Source organism: Meleagris gallopavo, chromosome 3 (assembly GCF_905368555.1).
Source record: "Meleagris gallopavo chromosome 3, MGAL_WU_HG_1.1, whole genome shotgun sequence".
Lineage (NCBI taxonomy): Eukaryota > Metazoa > Chordata > Aves > Galliformes > Phasianidae > Meleagris > Meleagris gallopavo.
Genome location: NC_139406.1, coordinates 58,426,541 through 58,444,041, shown reverse-complemented (window position 1 = coordinate 58,444,041; position 17,501 = coordinate 58,426,541). Strand labels below are relative to the sequence as shown.

The 17,501-nt window shown below is 39.8% G+C and overlaps 1 protein-coding gene across 7 annotated transcripts in view; it reads right to left on the bottom strand.

Moving 5' to 3' along the window:
- Window positions 1-17,501, bottom strand: part of CHD7 (chromodomain helicase DNA binding protein 7) — a 126,242-nt gene that overhangs the window by 49,333 nt on the left and 59,408 nt on the right. For all 7 annotated transcript variants that reach the window (XM_085221170.1, XM_085221167.1, XM_085221172.1 and 4 more), the window contains one exon: window positions 6,389-6,810. In XM_085221170.1, the coding sequence (XP_085077296.1) occupies window positions 6,389-6,810 (422 nt within the window). The remainder of the gene's footprint in view (window positions 1-6,388; window positions 6,811-17,501) is intronic.

Below are 17,501 nucleotides of genomic sequence, written 5' to 3'. Positions count from 1 at the left end.
TATTTCCGCTCTAACTGCCACAAATTACACAATGCTACAGCTGAAGCGGGGCCCCCGGCCTTTCATCTGCGCGCCGAGAGCGCTCGCATCGCCCTGGCAACCCGCGGCCACGTGACCAGCACCTGCTCCGCTGGCTGGCGGCCACCGACTGCAGCCATCTGCTTCTCTCAATCAGCGCCCAACGCTCCGACACCTGCGCGGCCGCGGGTTTTTTGGGTTGTTGTTTTTTTTTTTTTTTTGTCTTTTTTTGTTGTTGTTGGTTTTGCTTTTTCTTTTTTTTTTTTTGTCTGTACCCCTTTTTTTTTTTTTATGAAATCACAGCCAAGCTGCTTCCAAAAAAAAAAAAAGCAACAAAAAAAACCCCAAACAAACGAAGAAAATCACCCAAACACAACCTGACAAAACATCGCACCGAACTTTCCACGTTTCTCAGATGTGCTCAAACCAAAGGTGGGCCTGTCAGGGGGCTGGAGGGTTGCCAGGTTGAAGCGAGCTGACAGGCTGGTGCTTTTTGCAGGCGACCTCCATAAATCAGAGCAAAGCGTACAATTAAGTTCAGTGGTAGTTGCCGTGCCCCAGGTGCACCAGCGCCTATGAATAACAGGCTTAAAGCCTGGAAGAATAGCATGGCCCAGGTTGGATAAGACATCCTCCTGCAGCACGGCGGGGAACGAGCACCGGCAGCACTCGGCTGGCACAGCCCGACACGGCCCAGACAAAGGCCCAGCCGCAGGCTGGAGCGCTCGGGCAGATCCACCCCGACAAAGATTGCTTTCTAATGCCTGTCAGACCTTCCCCCGCTCCTGGTGGCAGAGCTGAACGCCTTCCCGCGAGCATTCCGTGACCTATATATACCCACGGGTCGTGCCTCGGCAGACTGAGTCACACTCGTAAGGGAGCCGCGCACTAAGTCATCCGGACACCATTTCGCATCGCCCCTGACAGGCTGGCTAACAGTGCGCGCACGCACACACACACACACACACACACACACACACACGCCGCCAACTTGGGAGAACAAAGCCCGGCTCCACTGAGAAATATAAGCTCTGAACTCGGGAGAATTGCCGATGTTAAATACACCGCCACAGCTTCGCCGTGAAAAGTAGGGAAAGTGAAGGAGAAATAAAGCGGACAAAAAGAGCGCTATCCTTCTGGGTGAAGCGAGGCTTCACCTGGCCAGCAGGATCTGCTCCTACCAGCCACGCTGACTCGGCCTACCTCACCCTGCTCCTGCCCTTCAGGGACGCTGTTCGGCTGGGCCAGAATTACTTTTCCCTATCTGAGTACAGGGGGGTGGAAAGTATTTTTTAGTGGCTTTAGAATTACCATTAGTCTGTGTCTCAGTGTGCCTGGAATGCACATTGATAGTACTTTGCAGATGGCAAACTATAATAGGTGCATTTAGACAACTAACTTAAATATGTGTTTTTACACGACTGAACGTATGATTTAACCAACTCCCACTAGAGACAAGTCTACAGACCCCAAACAAGAATTCCAAATCTGGGAGAAACTGAGGAGGTATTTGCATCCACGCAAAACACTTTCTGTTAGCCAAAACCAGTCCTTCTATTCACAGTTAAAACACAGAGACATTTCAGATTAGTTGTCTCACAACTGAGATGTCCAGTACTACTCTCTGGTTTTATCCTCTTATCCCTGAGGCCTGCACAGCACACTGACAAAAGGGGATCAGCGAGAAGAAAACCTGCAGAAGGTCAGATGAGAGAATACCACTAAGGAAAACAAGGTCTGAAGAGGAAAACTTAAGTAGGATAACATAGAAGAAAGCATGAATTACAACTTGAGAATGAGCATACCATCTTTGACAAACTGTGCTTTGTGTCACTTAGTCAGCAGCCACCTACAGAGTAAGGTCAGATACCAGGATCTTAGAGAGCTGAACCATCTGACCCCAAAACACCCCAAAAAGCATGGGATGTTTCACAGGATTACGAGGGAAATAATTAACCCTTTTCTGTAATCTAAACATCCAAGGCAAGTCAGACACACTACTGATCCCTATTTTTCCATTTGGGAACATTCTCCCATGACAAATTCCTGACTAGAACCTGGATTAGAAAGATGTTCTACATCCACTGTGGAGCAACAAAACCACAAACCCTTAAACGCTCCCAAAATGTTAGGACTTAGACTTTCTTTACTATCTTATCTTTAAATTAAAACATATCCCCTTTATATAATGCTTTCACATGTAACAGAAGTAGGAAAAATAACAATGGGATGATAAGGTTTATTCCAGCCTGACTGCTCTGCTGAATCATTAAAAAGTAAGCTTTGGTAATGCTGAAGCCCACAAGGCCTGCCTGCAGGGAAGACAAAGGTAAATATTTGGCAGCTGGGGTAGTTCAAAAGGGAGATGAGGACAGGTGTGAAGAGGAACTGCCTCTGCAGACACGTGCATGGAAATCTTGCATTATTTCCTGTCCTTTCCCACAGGCAGCTCCTTCCTGCCTTTTGCAGAATGATCTGAGCTTTGGAGTGGAAACTACCAGTACCACCTAGGGACCTCTCTTCCTGTCCTCTGTCTCCCTAAGGTACTGCATCCTGCTGCTCACACCACTCCCCTTTGCAGCAGCCTATTCCCACTTCCGCAGCAAGAAGCCATCCCCTTTCCTACACAACAAATAGCTTATTTGCGTGCCAAAGAAGTCAGTCTCCACCTCTCTAAAAGAGGTAGGTATGCTAGTGCTCTGGGAGCAGCAGCCTGCCTACCCACTCACCCTAACCTCCTTCCCAGGCAGCTGCTGCATGTACGTGAAGGACAAGAGCTTCTCCTGCTGCAAGGAGGGGAGGAAGCAGATTAGAGAAGCCCTGCAAAGCACAGCATACTGTTTGGAGGAGATGGGAAAAGGGACAAGTTCCCACAAGGAGCTGCCTTTTGGCCCTTTCAAGTTGTTTCCTGCTTCTCCCACATTAGTAGGTGGTCACTCTCTAAGGTTTCACAGGAAGCAGCAGGAGAGCTATCAGCTGTGCTGCAGTGTGATCTTCTGAAACAGGTGCTCCACATCTTCTCCAGGGACAGGCTCAGAAGGAACAGACATCTGAGCCATGACTTAGCAGTTTAGACAGGGAAAGGCAAATAGTCCTACTACTGAAATAACCTGCATGCTTTGCACGTGCCTGAAGCTGGCTCAGTAACATGAAAAGGCCACATAATACTCTGCACTGAGCAATTTAATGAAAAACCTCCATTGGTGATCTCAGGTATACCTGCATTTTTCTTTTGATCTTTACTAGTTTGGACTACAGAAGATTCATTGTTCTTTTTTGTTTGTTTGCTTTGAACCAGCCATTGCTTTATCTGGCTTTCAGTGTTGGCAGGATTGGGCTCATAACAACGAATTAACGTGATCTTTCTTTCCAAGTCACAAACTAGACAGTACAACACAGTAGCCTCTGATTTTAGTGCTTTCTTTCTTTTTAAGATGTCATAGGACTCACAGTTCAAACAAGCATGCAATTAATCAGCTTCTTCCGTTCCTCCCATCTGACCTGTCCATCACATGAAGCTGCTTTTCAGTGAGGCAGGCTGCTCATTTTGTCACAACTTACACCAAATATAGAAGACACATGAAGGACAAAGTTTCTCTCCGTTGCTTGTTTGTTTAATGAAAAGATTTATGCTGTTAGTCAAAATTTAAACTGAAATGACAGACAGGGCTATGTTATGAGCTGTATTGCATTACAAAATGGTTAAGATGCAGCCTGTGTCAAATAGTTAACTGGGGCTTATAACACTCTATCCAAAAGAAAAAATAATGCTTTTGATAAATACATGTGTATGTCTGACTTTATTTATCAGAATTTTATGAGTGTAACTCTGTTCTTCTAGTTTAAACTAATTAGCTTATTTGGGAAACAAAATCATTTGGTTTTGCACAGCATTTAAAAATCTAAAAAAAGAAATCACACCATTCTTTTCAATGCTTAAATTAAAAATACTGAAAGATATTATTAGTAATTAGCACACTCATGCCACACACATTATTAACTTTCATCATAAAATTTCACTTGTATATAATCACACCATAATCTACGTTAAGTTGCTGGAATCTTACTCAGATATCGGAGAGACTTAGCGCTGCTGAAATATTGCAGCTCAGACAATTAATCTTTTGGGCTGTTGATTCATCTAAAAATTTGATGCAATGATCTGTCACTTAGACCGACTCCCCAGCCTGCGAAAAATTTGCTGCCAAAGCAAGCAAATTTCCTTTCACTGAGTTAAAATTCTACCAAAGCAGCACAGCATCCCAACACAACATCAGAGTTCTTTGGAGAAGTTTGATACTGAGGCCGACAAAATGAGAACAACCTTGTTTTCAAAAGAGCAGTTGGTAACAGCAAGACAAGTCCATTAAGGGAAAAAATAAACTTTCTCAACACCTTTGTGTAAGCATAAGGAACAACACATGCTCTTCAGTGCTGCTCAAAACATGTTTCTCTCACAGGTAAAACAACAGGGCTTAGGAAATAGCAGAATACTGTAGTCATCTAGCTACTCACGTACAAGAGTTATTGCAAGGGAAAGAAGATAAAGCCTTTCCAGAGACACAACTAAGAAAGCAGTGATTTGTTCCTTCAAAGGAAATACTGCTCCTTTAATCTGCACAGCATGTCCCAGGACTTAGAGAAGGCGTGCAAAGAGATGTGAAGATTGAGTGGAGAGGACAGACAAGTTCTGAGGTCTGATATCCAGCAGAGCCATAGGAACCAGGCATGTTTCTGAGCCACTCTTTCTAACCGTTGCTTATTAAACAAAGCTTCACTGCAGTCAGGTCCTTGTAAAAGTACACTAATTGACTAGTCCTGCAGTAAATGTTTTTTCTACTTCCTGGTGCAAAAAATTGCTAGGAGATGCTCAATGCCATGCAGTAATATGGCCTGTTCAGCCTTTAAGCCTACGAATATCTGGAAATGGAGCACAAAGGTTATTTTGGCTGATACAGTATTTTGGTTTCAAAAACATACACTGAGAGAAACAGCTTGAAGCATTTTTTTTTAAGCTGTGACTTACTCTGTATATAAAATCACCCGTAGGACAGGCTGAAACACAGTCTGTATGACTTCTGCAATAGGATAGGCTAATCAACTGTAATTTATTGAACAGTCCACAATGCCAGATCAGGAAGACAACATTTGATTTTACAAGCCAGTATTTCTAAGTTCTTCAGGAAACATTGTCTCTGCTAACTGAGAAAAAAAGTTCATTCTTGCCAAAGGAGAAAGTAGTTTATTACTATCTGTGCCTCATTTAGCTGAAGCAGAACTAACCACTGATAGTCAGTCTTGCAGAATATATGCAAAGCTGATTCATTAGCTGCAATTTTAAAACCCTGATACAAATGGATTTTGCAAACTGATTCGGATTAACCAAGTCTGGCTGTGCTTCCATCTGGAAGTTATATTTTATAACACTAGCCACATCTTGAAAAACAGATTCAGATGTTTGGAACAAATTCAGAACAGTTGTAAGAAATTCTAGATACAAATGAAAAAAAATTGAGCTTTAATGTCTTTTTCCTCTCAGTTTTCTTTCAAGTGAGCATTATAATCATGGTGTTTAGGGAGTTGAGGGGTAAGGAAAGAATCTTTGTTATTATCTATGACGTATTTACTCATGTGTAACAGCAGTTTGTTCTCTCCTACTACTCAGTAGTATTTTAAGCCTATCCTTGTAAAGGGACACGATGCCGAGTGAAAACAGTAGAGAAGCAGGGTTGAAGCATCTGGTTTATCTACAAAGACTCTGTGTAGCAAAACTGTCTTTACATGAAACAGTAAAATGAGTATAACCTCTAGAGTGAGGGATATATTCACACATCAATATTCATTGAAAAACTTTTTTTTTTCTTTTAAAAAACAAATTTCTACGGCTTGTGTCAACATTAATTAAGTCAGTTGTACAGCTTGCAACAGTGCTGAACTTCCTTAGTTGGACAAAAACTTTTTTTTTTTCCTCTAGGCCGCTCATCTCTGAATTTTGGTCAAACATAAATTACTGTTGAAGCACCTCTTAATATACAAACCACACGGAAGAATAGACCAGCATCAGAAGAAAATAAGCTAATTTTGAAACCTAACATTCAGAAATGTTTATGCCTTGAAAAGAAAAACTAACCTTGCTGGGTATGGCAAAGACTTCTGCCTTTCCCACGTGTTTAGAGAAATTGTGTAGCCATAAACAGGAAAGCCAAACAAGAGAAATGTGCCTGACAGTTTCTCCAAAAACATGGTATTGCAGATGACTGAGGACAAAAGACAAAACGAGATTTCTCCACTCACTCCATCAGATCACAGATCACCTAGAAATCCCACAAACGCTGTTCTCCATAACATACAGAAGTTTCCTCTGACTTACCTTGTCTTTTTGCTGTTCTTGGGTTTTGGCGTGGTATTTTTTGCTTTCTTTTCCTTTGGCTCTTTAGGGGTCTTAGGGACTTTGGGGGTCTTGGGTTCCTTCTTTTCCTTGGGCTCTTTAGGATCCTTCGGTTCTTTTTTTGCCTTGGGCTTTTTCTTTTTCTTTTTATCTTCTTGGGAGCAATCCACTGAGTTCCTGCTTAGATTCTGGCTGTCAAGTCCCCCAGGAAAGTCTTCCTTACCAAAACTTTTACTGGGACCTTCTGCAGCAATGTGATTGTTTTTCTTTTTCTTTTTCTTTTGCTGTGGCTGCGGTTCAACTGATGGCAGATAATCGTCACTTTTCACTAGCTGGGTATTCGGTCCACTAACCTGAGTCATATCCGGCACTGGTTTCTCTAAAAAAGGTTCCGATGGAGAATGCTGAGAGAGACAAACAGAAATAAAATTGTAGATTTGTAACTTCGATTTCTAAAACTTTGCTCTTTTGGAGCAAGAGGGAACAGTGGGAGAAAATACGAAGCAGGAGATTATGTTAGGTAGCACATCTGAAATGCTGCACAGCAAATCAGTAAAACAACAACAACAACAAAGCTTTCTGCAGTTAAAATGGTGGCAAAGCAACCAGAAATACTTGATGCAAAGGTAAAATTATTCTGTAATCAAGCTTGTATACAAAGTGGAATTACAGAAAACATTTAGACTCTTTAACTCTTAGATGCAAAAGGACAGTAATTGTTATTTCAGACATTTCTGTATTCAGAGTAGTTATTAGTAGAATAACTTGTTGCGATTCTGTTGCACTGAGATCTTGTCCTCCAGGAAAAAAAAATAAAAAATGTTGAAGTCTGATTCTGGATGTGCAGTAAGAAAATAAAGACATTCACAAGCTGTATTTACACATTAATTCACCTTGGTTCATGCTGTGATAGTAAGTATTTTGATCAGCACACAAAGGTTTAAGTCACTTTAAATTTAATATATGGTTACATTTTATGTCAAAGAAGCACAGCTCCCTGCTTGTAATTGAAACCTGCTACAGATTGGACAAAATATTATGTTATGTAATTGTGAAACTGCAAAAGCATCCTTTTTCAAACTCTATGTAGTGTATCAGACTTATGTCGGACTTTCATAAAGAATGGGAAAACCTCTGCATAATTATACAGATGCAAAGTGCTTAGACTAAGCATATTGGATATACTTGGAAGTTCTCTCTTTAATAGTTCTATTCTACCCAAATATCCACGAGTCTGCAAAGAAAAAGCATCTGAACTCTATTTTGACTTTGCAGCATATCCAAGCTCTGACCTGCTTCTCACTGCCTGCCTGCCGCTATACATTCATGACCGTGGTGATTTTCAAGAAAAAAAAAGTGCTAGCATGACAATGAACTGATGCTTTTCTTAAAGCTGCATAGAGGATCAGACCATCTTCTCATCCTCTTTATCTCTGTTTCTCCTACTTTTCCCTAGAAATTAAGTCAGCATAACTCTTAGTACAAGAATTCCCCATTAGCCATGGTCACAAAGTGTGGAAATAAGAATGTTACTTCTAGGAATAGGACAGTCTGTTTGTAAGGTTATTTGTCACATTTTCTCTTTTCTTCCAAATGGTACTTGAGAACAGCAAGTATGCAACAAATGATTACAAATCCTGTCTCCTAAGATTTAGGAAAATAAAATTCTTAATCATTTAACGAGAAAGTAAATGCACATGAATTTTTTTTAGACTGTAAACTATTTTCAGCATTTCTTCCCAGTAGCAAAAAAGAAAAAACCAACAACCCATTATGCCCTGAGTATACCTGCATACTCAGAAACTACCCAAGCAGCAGAAGGAGCAGACCTACCAAGGGAGGGAGGGTACATACCCCTTCTGCTCTCTGGGAGAGTTTTGACTGCTATGAACTAGACACTCTGATTTGCTTTGGAGGAGACTCCAGGACAGAGGGGAAACCCAAGAAGCTGACCAAAGGTATGGGGCTACTTGTCTTGACCTAAATTTTTGCAGGCTTCCATCCTCCTCTTGTTTATTAAGATACTATTAAGCTCAGCAGAGCCTTAGTCACAATGGAAACTCAGCTACACTGCCAATCTGATGCACCCATTTAATTACTACCACATCTATCAGCTCCACCTCAAGGCAATCTCACATCAGGCATCCTGAATCAACACCTCTTCTAGAAAGCTGTGGTCACAGTAATACCTGGATAACTTCATGCTGGAGAGTTCATAAAATTGGATATCAGTGATTCCAATGAGTTCTACAGGCCAATTATGCATTACAGAAAATACATATACTTTGGATTGTTTTTAATGGTCCATTTAATGAATTGAGTTGAATGTCTCCTCAGATTTGTTTCTTATGTGACACAGAACAAAACTGTCTTCTCTGTACCTCATACCATTATGTGCTTTTACTGCTTACTATTTATTTTTATGTTGGAAAGGACAGGAATATCACACAGATCACTGATAACTTTTTTTTTTTTTTTTTTTTTTTTTTAAATCAACAGGCTTTCAGAACAGTACTTCTAAATTTCCCAATGCATACATGACTATATCTTCTGTCATTTTCTATCTCATGCATCCTGTGTTTGATTTTCAGACACTTTGAGTCCAGGTTTCACCAATGCCTTCACTGAGCTGTTTACTACAAATCTCAGTCTTTTTTTTTTTTTTTTTAAATACTGCTCACTTGCTATGCCTAACATACAAGAAATCTTAAGTTTTCCATTATTTGTAAAAATTCGCATTTAAAAAGTGCTTTATGTTTGGTAATACACTATTTGTTTGTCATCTATAAGCTTCTGTGTGATACACTTTCTAGAATAAAATCAGTCAACTGTTTCAACTTCTTTCTTCCTCTTTTGAAACATGCAAAGCAGCCAAGCCAACAAATACTAAAAACTGCAAGAAATCCAGCTGAAGAATTAAATTTAGTTCTGTAAAACTTTCAAGATTTTACCTATGTTAGTAATAGGGCTGTGTCACTGAAAACAGTATGAAGTTTTTTATATGCTTGAGAATTCTTGTTACCGTTTTAATGTAACTCAAAAATATCATCTTTTTTCTAGTCATGGTTTGAACAACTTCCAACGCGGTCACAACCAAATTTGAGCATAAGGTAGAGAGCTTTCCAAGGTTCCACGACAGCAATGACAGCCCTTCATGATCTGACATGTGCAGTTTTATGACAAGGTCTGGCCATAAGGTTACATGGCAGCAACTGTTTCCATGCTGTAGTATTCAGTGCTCCCTATCACTGCGTTCAGTGCAATTCTGTAAGGTGTCACCCCATGAAAACTCATATTCTTCCTACCTCAAAAAGTTTATCCACATTCTCAGACTCATAAAACTACATTAAGTGCAAACTTTACACGTGAAACAAATACACAGTGCTTACAAGCTTTTATTTACCATGCCAGGGTAGGTATACAAATCAAATTGCTATGATTTTGGTTTGTATCATTCACGCCCCCCCGACATTAAGCTACAGACAGCCATCTCTAATTATGATTTGGTTGTATTTCCTTTTACTTGAAAATACAGTGGTTCTGCTACGTGCCACTATCTCCATAGGTTTGGCATGTTTTGTAATTCACTTACATGTGATCTTCTAAACCTAACGCTCTTTCAAAGAAACGGGTGCGATAACTTCTCTTTTCTAGGAAGTCTGTGTTTGCACTTTAGCAATATTCTAAAACAGCACATCCCTTACTGACAACCCCACATTGCTCCCTAGTGTGAAGCTGTGTAGGAGCAGCACAAGTCTGGTGAGCAGAGGAGAGAGGAAGCAGCTCAGGAGATGCGTTTTCATACCCCAAACCAGTTGTCTGCTCTTTCTTAGAAGGGGAGAACGGGAAGAAGAATAGGCTTTCACTAGTAAATATTAGTTTAAGCCTACCACAGGGAATTATTTCAAATAGTTCTTCTTTAGATCCACAAAGGATTAATTCTAGTTACAGGGTCATAATTTCTGATGAAAGAACACCATTTTCCATTTACAAATTAGGAAAAGATGCATATTGTGAATTTTTACCAAAAGACTGAAAAATCTATCTGCGTATTTGACAGAAGTCACTTCTCCCTCCTGCTTTTAACCATAACAAAGCCATAATTTAGCATGTTGGTACAGAATTTAATCTTCCATAGGAGAGGAATCAGTGAAGATTAAATACAAATAGGTATTAATCCTATTTGATATTGCAGCGGAATTATTTTTGGTATTATTTGAAATAAGGTGAAAAAGGTGCTCAAAAATATTGGTATGTTTACTAGACCCACATCTCTTTAAATCTTTTAGAGAAAAGCTGTTTTTGTAAACATTTAACAAAGAACAGATGGCCTGTTTTAATCATGCGAAAAAACCTGGAGCTCACATTAATACTCCTAGCACAGCCTACTGGGTCTAGTCACCTCCCTAACCAGCAGCACAAAACAGGCTTCAGTAATACCATTTAATTTTACAATGGATATTTTCTCATCAATTCCCCACGTCCGACAGTTAATCAATGCTATTAACGTGCAATATCACAATGCAGGACACTGCTAAAGATCACAGCTTATTAGAGCAACACAGCGATTCTTCAGCAGCTCTGAGCGTTCAAACCGTTAGCAGCTCAACAGGTTACCAGGGCAGTAATGCACTCGTGGCTTATCACTGAAAACCAACGACATCAGAGCCAGTTTTACAAGGAAACGGTGTTTCAGGTATTGTTCCTGGAACACTAAGTTTCCCTTTTCTAGATTGAAAACTTATTTTTAAACTTCCAAACATACATCAGCTAAGATTTGGTAAGTTAAAAACTAAGCTGCCCGCATTTCACGGCCGCTCACATATTTAGATCTAAGCTCATTCTCTGCAGCCCAAAGAAGCGATAGACGCCTCTAACCAGGCCTCTTATGTAAAGTAGCAAGATGGACAGGATGGGGGATTAACCCAGTGAGGGTTAGCGGCACCAAGGGAGGCTAAGGAGAATCCCTCTGTTGCTTGAACACGGATTGAACCGCAATCAACTGTACTTAGGTGCTGAAAGTAGATGAGTGGCAGCTCCCCAGTAGAGCAGCAGCTTGAGCCAATATTGAGCTCGTAGGATGGTGAAACAAGAGCAGCAATGTATGCGACATGACTCAGCAAACCTTGTGAAATTTAAACATCAGTGTTAAACAACAAAAGTCTCTCCCTCTGTTTTGTTCTGTTGTTGTTGTTTTTTTTAATTTTTATTTTTTTAAATCAGGACTATTTCAATATCTACTCTCTCAATCTCCTCCATCATTTTTTTAAAAGATTGCCTGTAACCAGAAGTTACTCAAATTTTCTTAGACTTTGGTTTATCAAGTGAGTTGTGTTACGGCAGAGTGAGCAACCAATCACTTCCCTCTGGTTCCAAAATACAAGACCCTCCAACACAATATATACAACAGAAATTTTTGGGTTAGGTAAATTATTACTGAGTATTCTCTTTTGCAGCAATTACAATTCTAGCTTAAATTATCACCTTCACTTGGGAAAAGTTAAATAGCAACCTGTGACCAAGGAAAGTTCTTTTAAAACAAAGGAAGAACTATAGCAGCACTTCTGGAAGCAGCTCTGTGGAGAGGCAGAGGATTCATATCCTTCGTGATAGCACTGTCCACAACGTTTAAGTCATTGTATGTATCGATTGCCCCATAATTCTTCCTTCAAAAATTAATGAAAGAACTCGTCATCCCTCTGGATTATTTAGAGCAAACTACTCATCTCTAAACAAATCATCTGGAAAGTTGCCTCGTGTCTGTATGCACGTCTCTGTCCCTGCAGTTCTCAACTTGCCCCCTCCATGCCTCCAGTACCAGGCCTGCCCTGCTGCTCCCTCCAGCTTAAGCTTCTTTGGCTCTTCTAGCCCAGCAGAAACTTTTCAGACACTGTCCTTCTGTGAAGTTCATGTGTCAGTACAAACTGCAGTGCGCATAGGAATCAACACAGCTTCAGAGATTTCCTTGTACAAATTCCTATAGTAGCAGAAATCCAGAAATATCCTCAAGAATACACTCACACAATTCTTCCCAAGATGTGCTTTACCAGTCAGTTTATCCTCCTTTATTGTGAGTGATAATTCCCTTCCCTATTCTGCGAAATGCCTGCCTTGAACCAAAGTTGTATATACATTTTTTAATTTACGGTATGAAAATGCTTTGGAGGGGCAACATGATGCTGAAACTCTGACGCATCACTAATTCAGAAAGCTAATTCAGAAACACAGTGTAGTTCTGAGGTGACAACTTGCATTTATAAGCCTACCAGTGTTGTCAGTGATCTTTTCTGCAATAAGACTGTATCAGATGAAAATGGAATACCATCTATTTTGCAAACAGAACAGAAATCTTCCAGTTTACAGAATTTCTTGCCATACTTGTACAAGATATGGATGAAAACATACAGAAAAGAGGGTTCAATTAATACCCTGGCAATAAATACTTAAAAATAATTTGTATAAAAAAATTAAATCAGGTGTTGTTGCAGAAGAACTTCACTATCATTTGATTTCTTAAACAATCTTTCTACTCTGTTATTGCTACCAGGGAATATTTTTAAGCAGATGGAACTACTGAAAAGTTAAAACATACTGATCCAAAGTTTTCAGAAAAATCTCTGAATCAAGACATTTGCAATACCAATGCTTGCAGCATCCTAACAGTAGAATGGAAAGGGTGCTCTCAGACACCACTGCAAGAGCTCATCCATTGCTACTGCAACTGACAATATCAACCAGTTACTGTGTGGGAGAAGAAAGATATGCTATATAAAAAGCGGTGTTTTTAATTGAGTCTCAACATAACTATAGCATTAAAATTCTTCATTTTCTGGTCATGCCCTCTATAGAGTAACATAGATTATAAAAGATGAATGACACTAATGTAGCCATCCAAAAAGCAAACGTTCCATCATATTTAACAGTAATCACATGTAGCAATGCTGTTTTGTGCTCACGAAGTGAGAGATATTCATGCCATGACTGCTGATGAGTCCATAGCTCAAGAATAACTCATTTTTCCAGAAGAGAGCTCTCCTTGTTGCTGACCATGGATCAAAATCACCAACGTAGATAAGACAGTATCAGACAAATGCCACTCCTAAGACAATGAAACACGTATTCTCCAGGCTGGCCTTTCATGTAAGAATCTACAAGAGCTACCACACTGACAGTATATAACTGTTAACGGAATGGGCCAAAAGACAAACATTTTTATTAATACTTTTATGTGACAAGTTACTTCTTAATATATCCTAGTTTAGTAGTATAAGGCTGTTCCCATTGCATGCAGGTCAGAAGCCATATATTATACAGAAGTCATATATTATACAGAAGTAGTTAGCCCAGGACCTACTCTCCACTCTCCATCATCACTGTGTAAGACAGGTCAAGGACTCAGGATTTTTGTAATTTTTATTTATTCTTACTAGTTTTAACTGCAGTGACACACGGCGAGGGTGGGACAATGAGGCACAGAATTCTAGCAGCAAAACTCATCTTGCTGCTGATGTAACTTGCACGCTACCTTAGCACTGCTTTCCCTGACCAGCCACAGATTTGCATACACTCTATTAGCAAGCAGTAAACATGTCAGAAACATGGTAACATGAGTTTAACAACACAAGTTTTGCAGAGTTGTGTTATGCTAACAGGTGGGAAAATGTGAGGCAGACCAGAAATAGCTCTGGAATATTACCAGAAAATGGCCCATAAATATCTTTTTTTTTTTTTTTTTTTTTTTTAAACACCTTACTTTGCAAAGACCCATACTGAAAAACTGAGATATTTCCATCATGAAGTTATGTCTGTTCACTACTCAAGCACAGTCAAGAGACTTAATGCTTACTAGAGAACTCTTTGGATTAGGATACCCCCAAGATTTATCACTGGTCTTTTCCAACCCCTCCAAAACAAGATGCTGTCTGTACAACTCCAAGCAAAAAAGGAAAATCATGCAGTAAACCAAAAACAGTGCTGGGGTGAACTGGTTTCCAGATCACCTAGTACAATGCTTCAGCTTTTTTTTTCCCTCCCCCCCCAACAGAATCACAGAACAGCTTAGGGTGTAAGGAACTACCTAATTTCAATCCCAGTGCAAAGGGCAAGGCTGCCCCGCACCAGATGAGGCTGCAGAGGACCCCATCCAACCTGACCTTACACACCTTCAAGGACAGGGCATCCACAGCTTCTCTGGGCAGCCTATTCCGATGCCTCACCACCCTCTAAATAATTTCTTCATAACATCTAATGTAAATCTCTCTTCTTTCAGTTTAAAACTGTTCCCCCCTTGTCCTATCACTATAGCTGTATTTAGTAAAATACATCAGCCATGGAAAGACAAACCTAGCCTAACAGTATATATAGAGGCAGAGCCGCTGTTCTCAGGCTGGCTTCCACATTCCAAAAAGATGTTCACTCTATAACAGTAAATAAGCACATCTGCCCTCTCTGGGGTACATTTCACAGCCATGCTTTGAAATCCAGGTTCATAAAGGAAGCCGAGAAGTATACTGTCCTACACACAAGCTCTCTTTCCTCCACTAGGAGATTTCCTTCAAGGAAGTGACTGGATGCCACACATGCCGCCATTCAACCTTTCTTCTATGTCACCAGTTCCTCCATCACACTGCATTCCCATTATCACAAGTAATACCCCTATCTATCAATTACAATTTCTACTTAACACCCTTTCCTCCAGAAAGAGAAAACCCAATACCACAGTTCTGACTTGGTACGTATGAGCTTACAGAGCAGTGATAGTAATTAAAATAATAAACGTCTTCTAAAATTTTGACATTCCACAAGAGACTTAGAATCGCTCTGCTGTTTTTGTTTTATTTTTTTTTAAACAGGACCTTAATTAGCTCCCAGTCCCTTCCATCAGGATACTTCTGTAGTGTTACCAAAACTCAAACAAACATGACATGAGCAGATGGCATCAGGTTTATCACTATGGGGAAAACCAGAGATCAATCAACTTGCTGTTTCACCTGACTGTAATGGACAAAGAAATTCTGTCCAGACTCTCACTGCAGCAAGCAGCAAGAGCAACTAAAGCATTACACATCACCCAAACATTGGAAACTTACAGGAAGAAGTATTGAACAAGCTACGTATGTAAACAGTAGGCACACAAATTAAGAACACATACACATCTTGTATACTTAAGTATATCAAGTATGCAGTGTAGGCATAAGTTTAAAAGCTATCCCTCTTTTCTGATTTGCAAAATCGCTACTGAAGTGTGCTTTATCTTCTTATATTTTTACCTCAAGTAAAACATACTCAACTTGAGGGAGAGAAAATGAAAACAATAAATAAAAGGGAGAAGTAGCATGTTTGGGTTTTTTTCCTGTTTTTTGCTTTGTTTTGACTGGATATAGCCAAAGGTGATCAGTTCAGCAAGTTTACAATTCTTGTTTTCTGTCTGCCTAACATTCACATAAATGCAAGCTTCAGAACTGTCACCAGTTTGATGAAGACACTGTGAGCTCTCATCTGTTGCTTGTAAGGACAGAGTGAAAAGCTTTAGAACACCAGCAATGAACCCAAAGGACCAACTGCAGCAAACACTACATGGAAGTACTCTAGAAGTAGAGTTGAGCACGGATAAGAGCGCTGTGGATATAACTGCACATTGCCCCAATCTATTTACATGACACCACTGCATATTATGATGTTTGTTTTTTTTTTTTTTCTTTTTTTTCCCCTCCTACCGTGTCCATATCAGTAAATCCTCAAATTCAGCTTATATCCTTCATTTCTACAGCTATTTGCCACACTTGGGTACACACACCGTCACTTCCCTTCTGGGCATGAATATCTTTGCAGGGGAGCCCTACCAGCCTTGGGAATCTACTAGGCACAGCCAACCCTTGTGAATTTTTCTCCTTGCAAGCCACACACTGTGTATCTCACAGCCCTGGCACCAGGGCAGTTTCCAGACCCTCTTCTAAGGATCTTCAATGGGATTAACCAACATCAAGAGATGTCTAGGTCTTGGGAGGCAGCCTAGGGTTCTCCACTGTCAAGCAAGCCTTCTCACAGAAATAAATGAAGGCAGCAACTGAGTGGCTGTAGATATAATTGTTGCTGATACATTCATAAACAATAAGATATTGCAGCCACAAACAAGATAGTTTTATATTTACTTTCAGAATATTGGTGTATGTAGTAAGACTTTAGGTAAGATGTAAGATATCTATCACTTTCCCAGCACCTTCCATACGTACCTAGGGGGGAAAAAAGCCCAAATTCTATGTTTTAGAGTTACTTTAAGCCTCCCTTCAGATTACAGACATGCACATTTAAGCCAGCACATACAAAAAAAGTTATAATTAAACTGTTGTTCGATACAATTCATAGGGAAACTCTAATGAGAACCTCATCACTACTCTCACCTGTAAGCTCACATGACAAAAAGAGCAAGTTTTCCCTAAAAGTATAAATATTTAATCGTGTTCTAATAGCATGTGAAATGAGGGAAATGGCCTCACATGCTTAAGAATCCAAACACTACAAAGGACTCAAATCTGAGTTGTATTCCTGTACACAGAAAGGAAGTCCTACGTAAGTATACCATACTTTCACAATAAAATCCGTAAGTACTTTCATTAAGTAACAAACTACCCTGAATTCTTCTATTGTTTGCAGCAAGATTTTTCAATTTTGGCAGGGTGTCTTGTAAGTGTGGCTTACAAACTTAAGCAAAATTAGTTTAAAGCATTAGAGGAAACACCACTACTACGCAAACTGCAATTTGGTTTGTTTAGAGCTGAAAAATTTCTTATTGATCAATATTTTATTTAGATGACTTACAACAGACCCCACCAGACAAGTAATAAAATATACCTTTTCTTCTGTTTGCCATTTCTCCTTTCCCCAAGGTGAAAGTGCATTGTATCCACAATCAAAAGACAAAACGTTCTGGATTCATTACTTGAGCTAATGAAAGCACACCCTGTACTCAAGACTGTTCTGCTACAAATTAAAAAAAACAACAATAAACAATAAAAACACTCATATAATTCATCCAATCCCATAGATTTGTAATATGGTAAAATCATCTGTCACCTTGGTGGTGCCATAAGTTAAC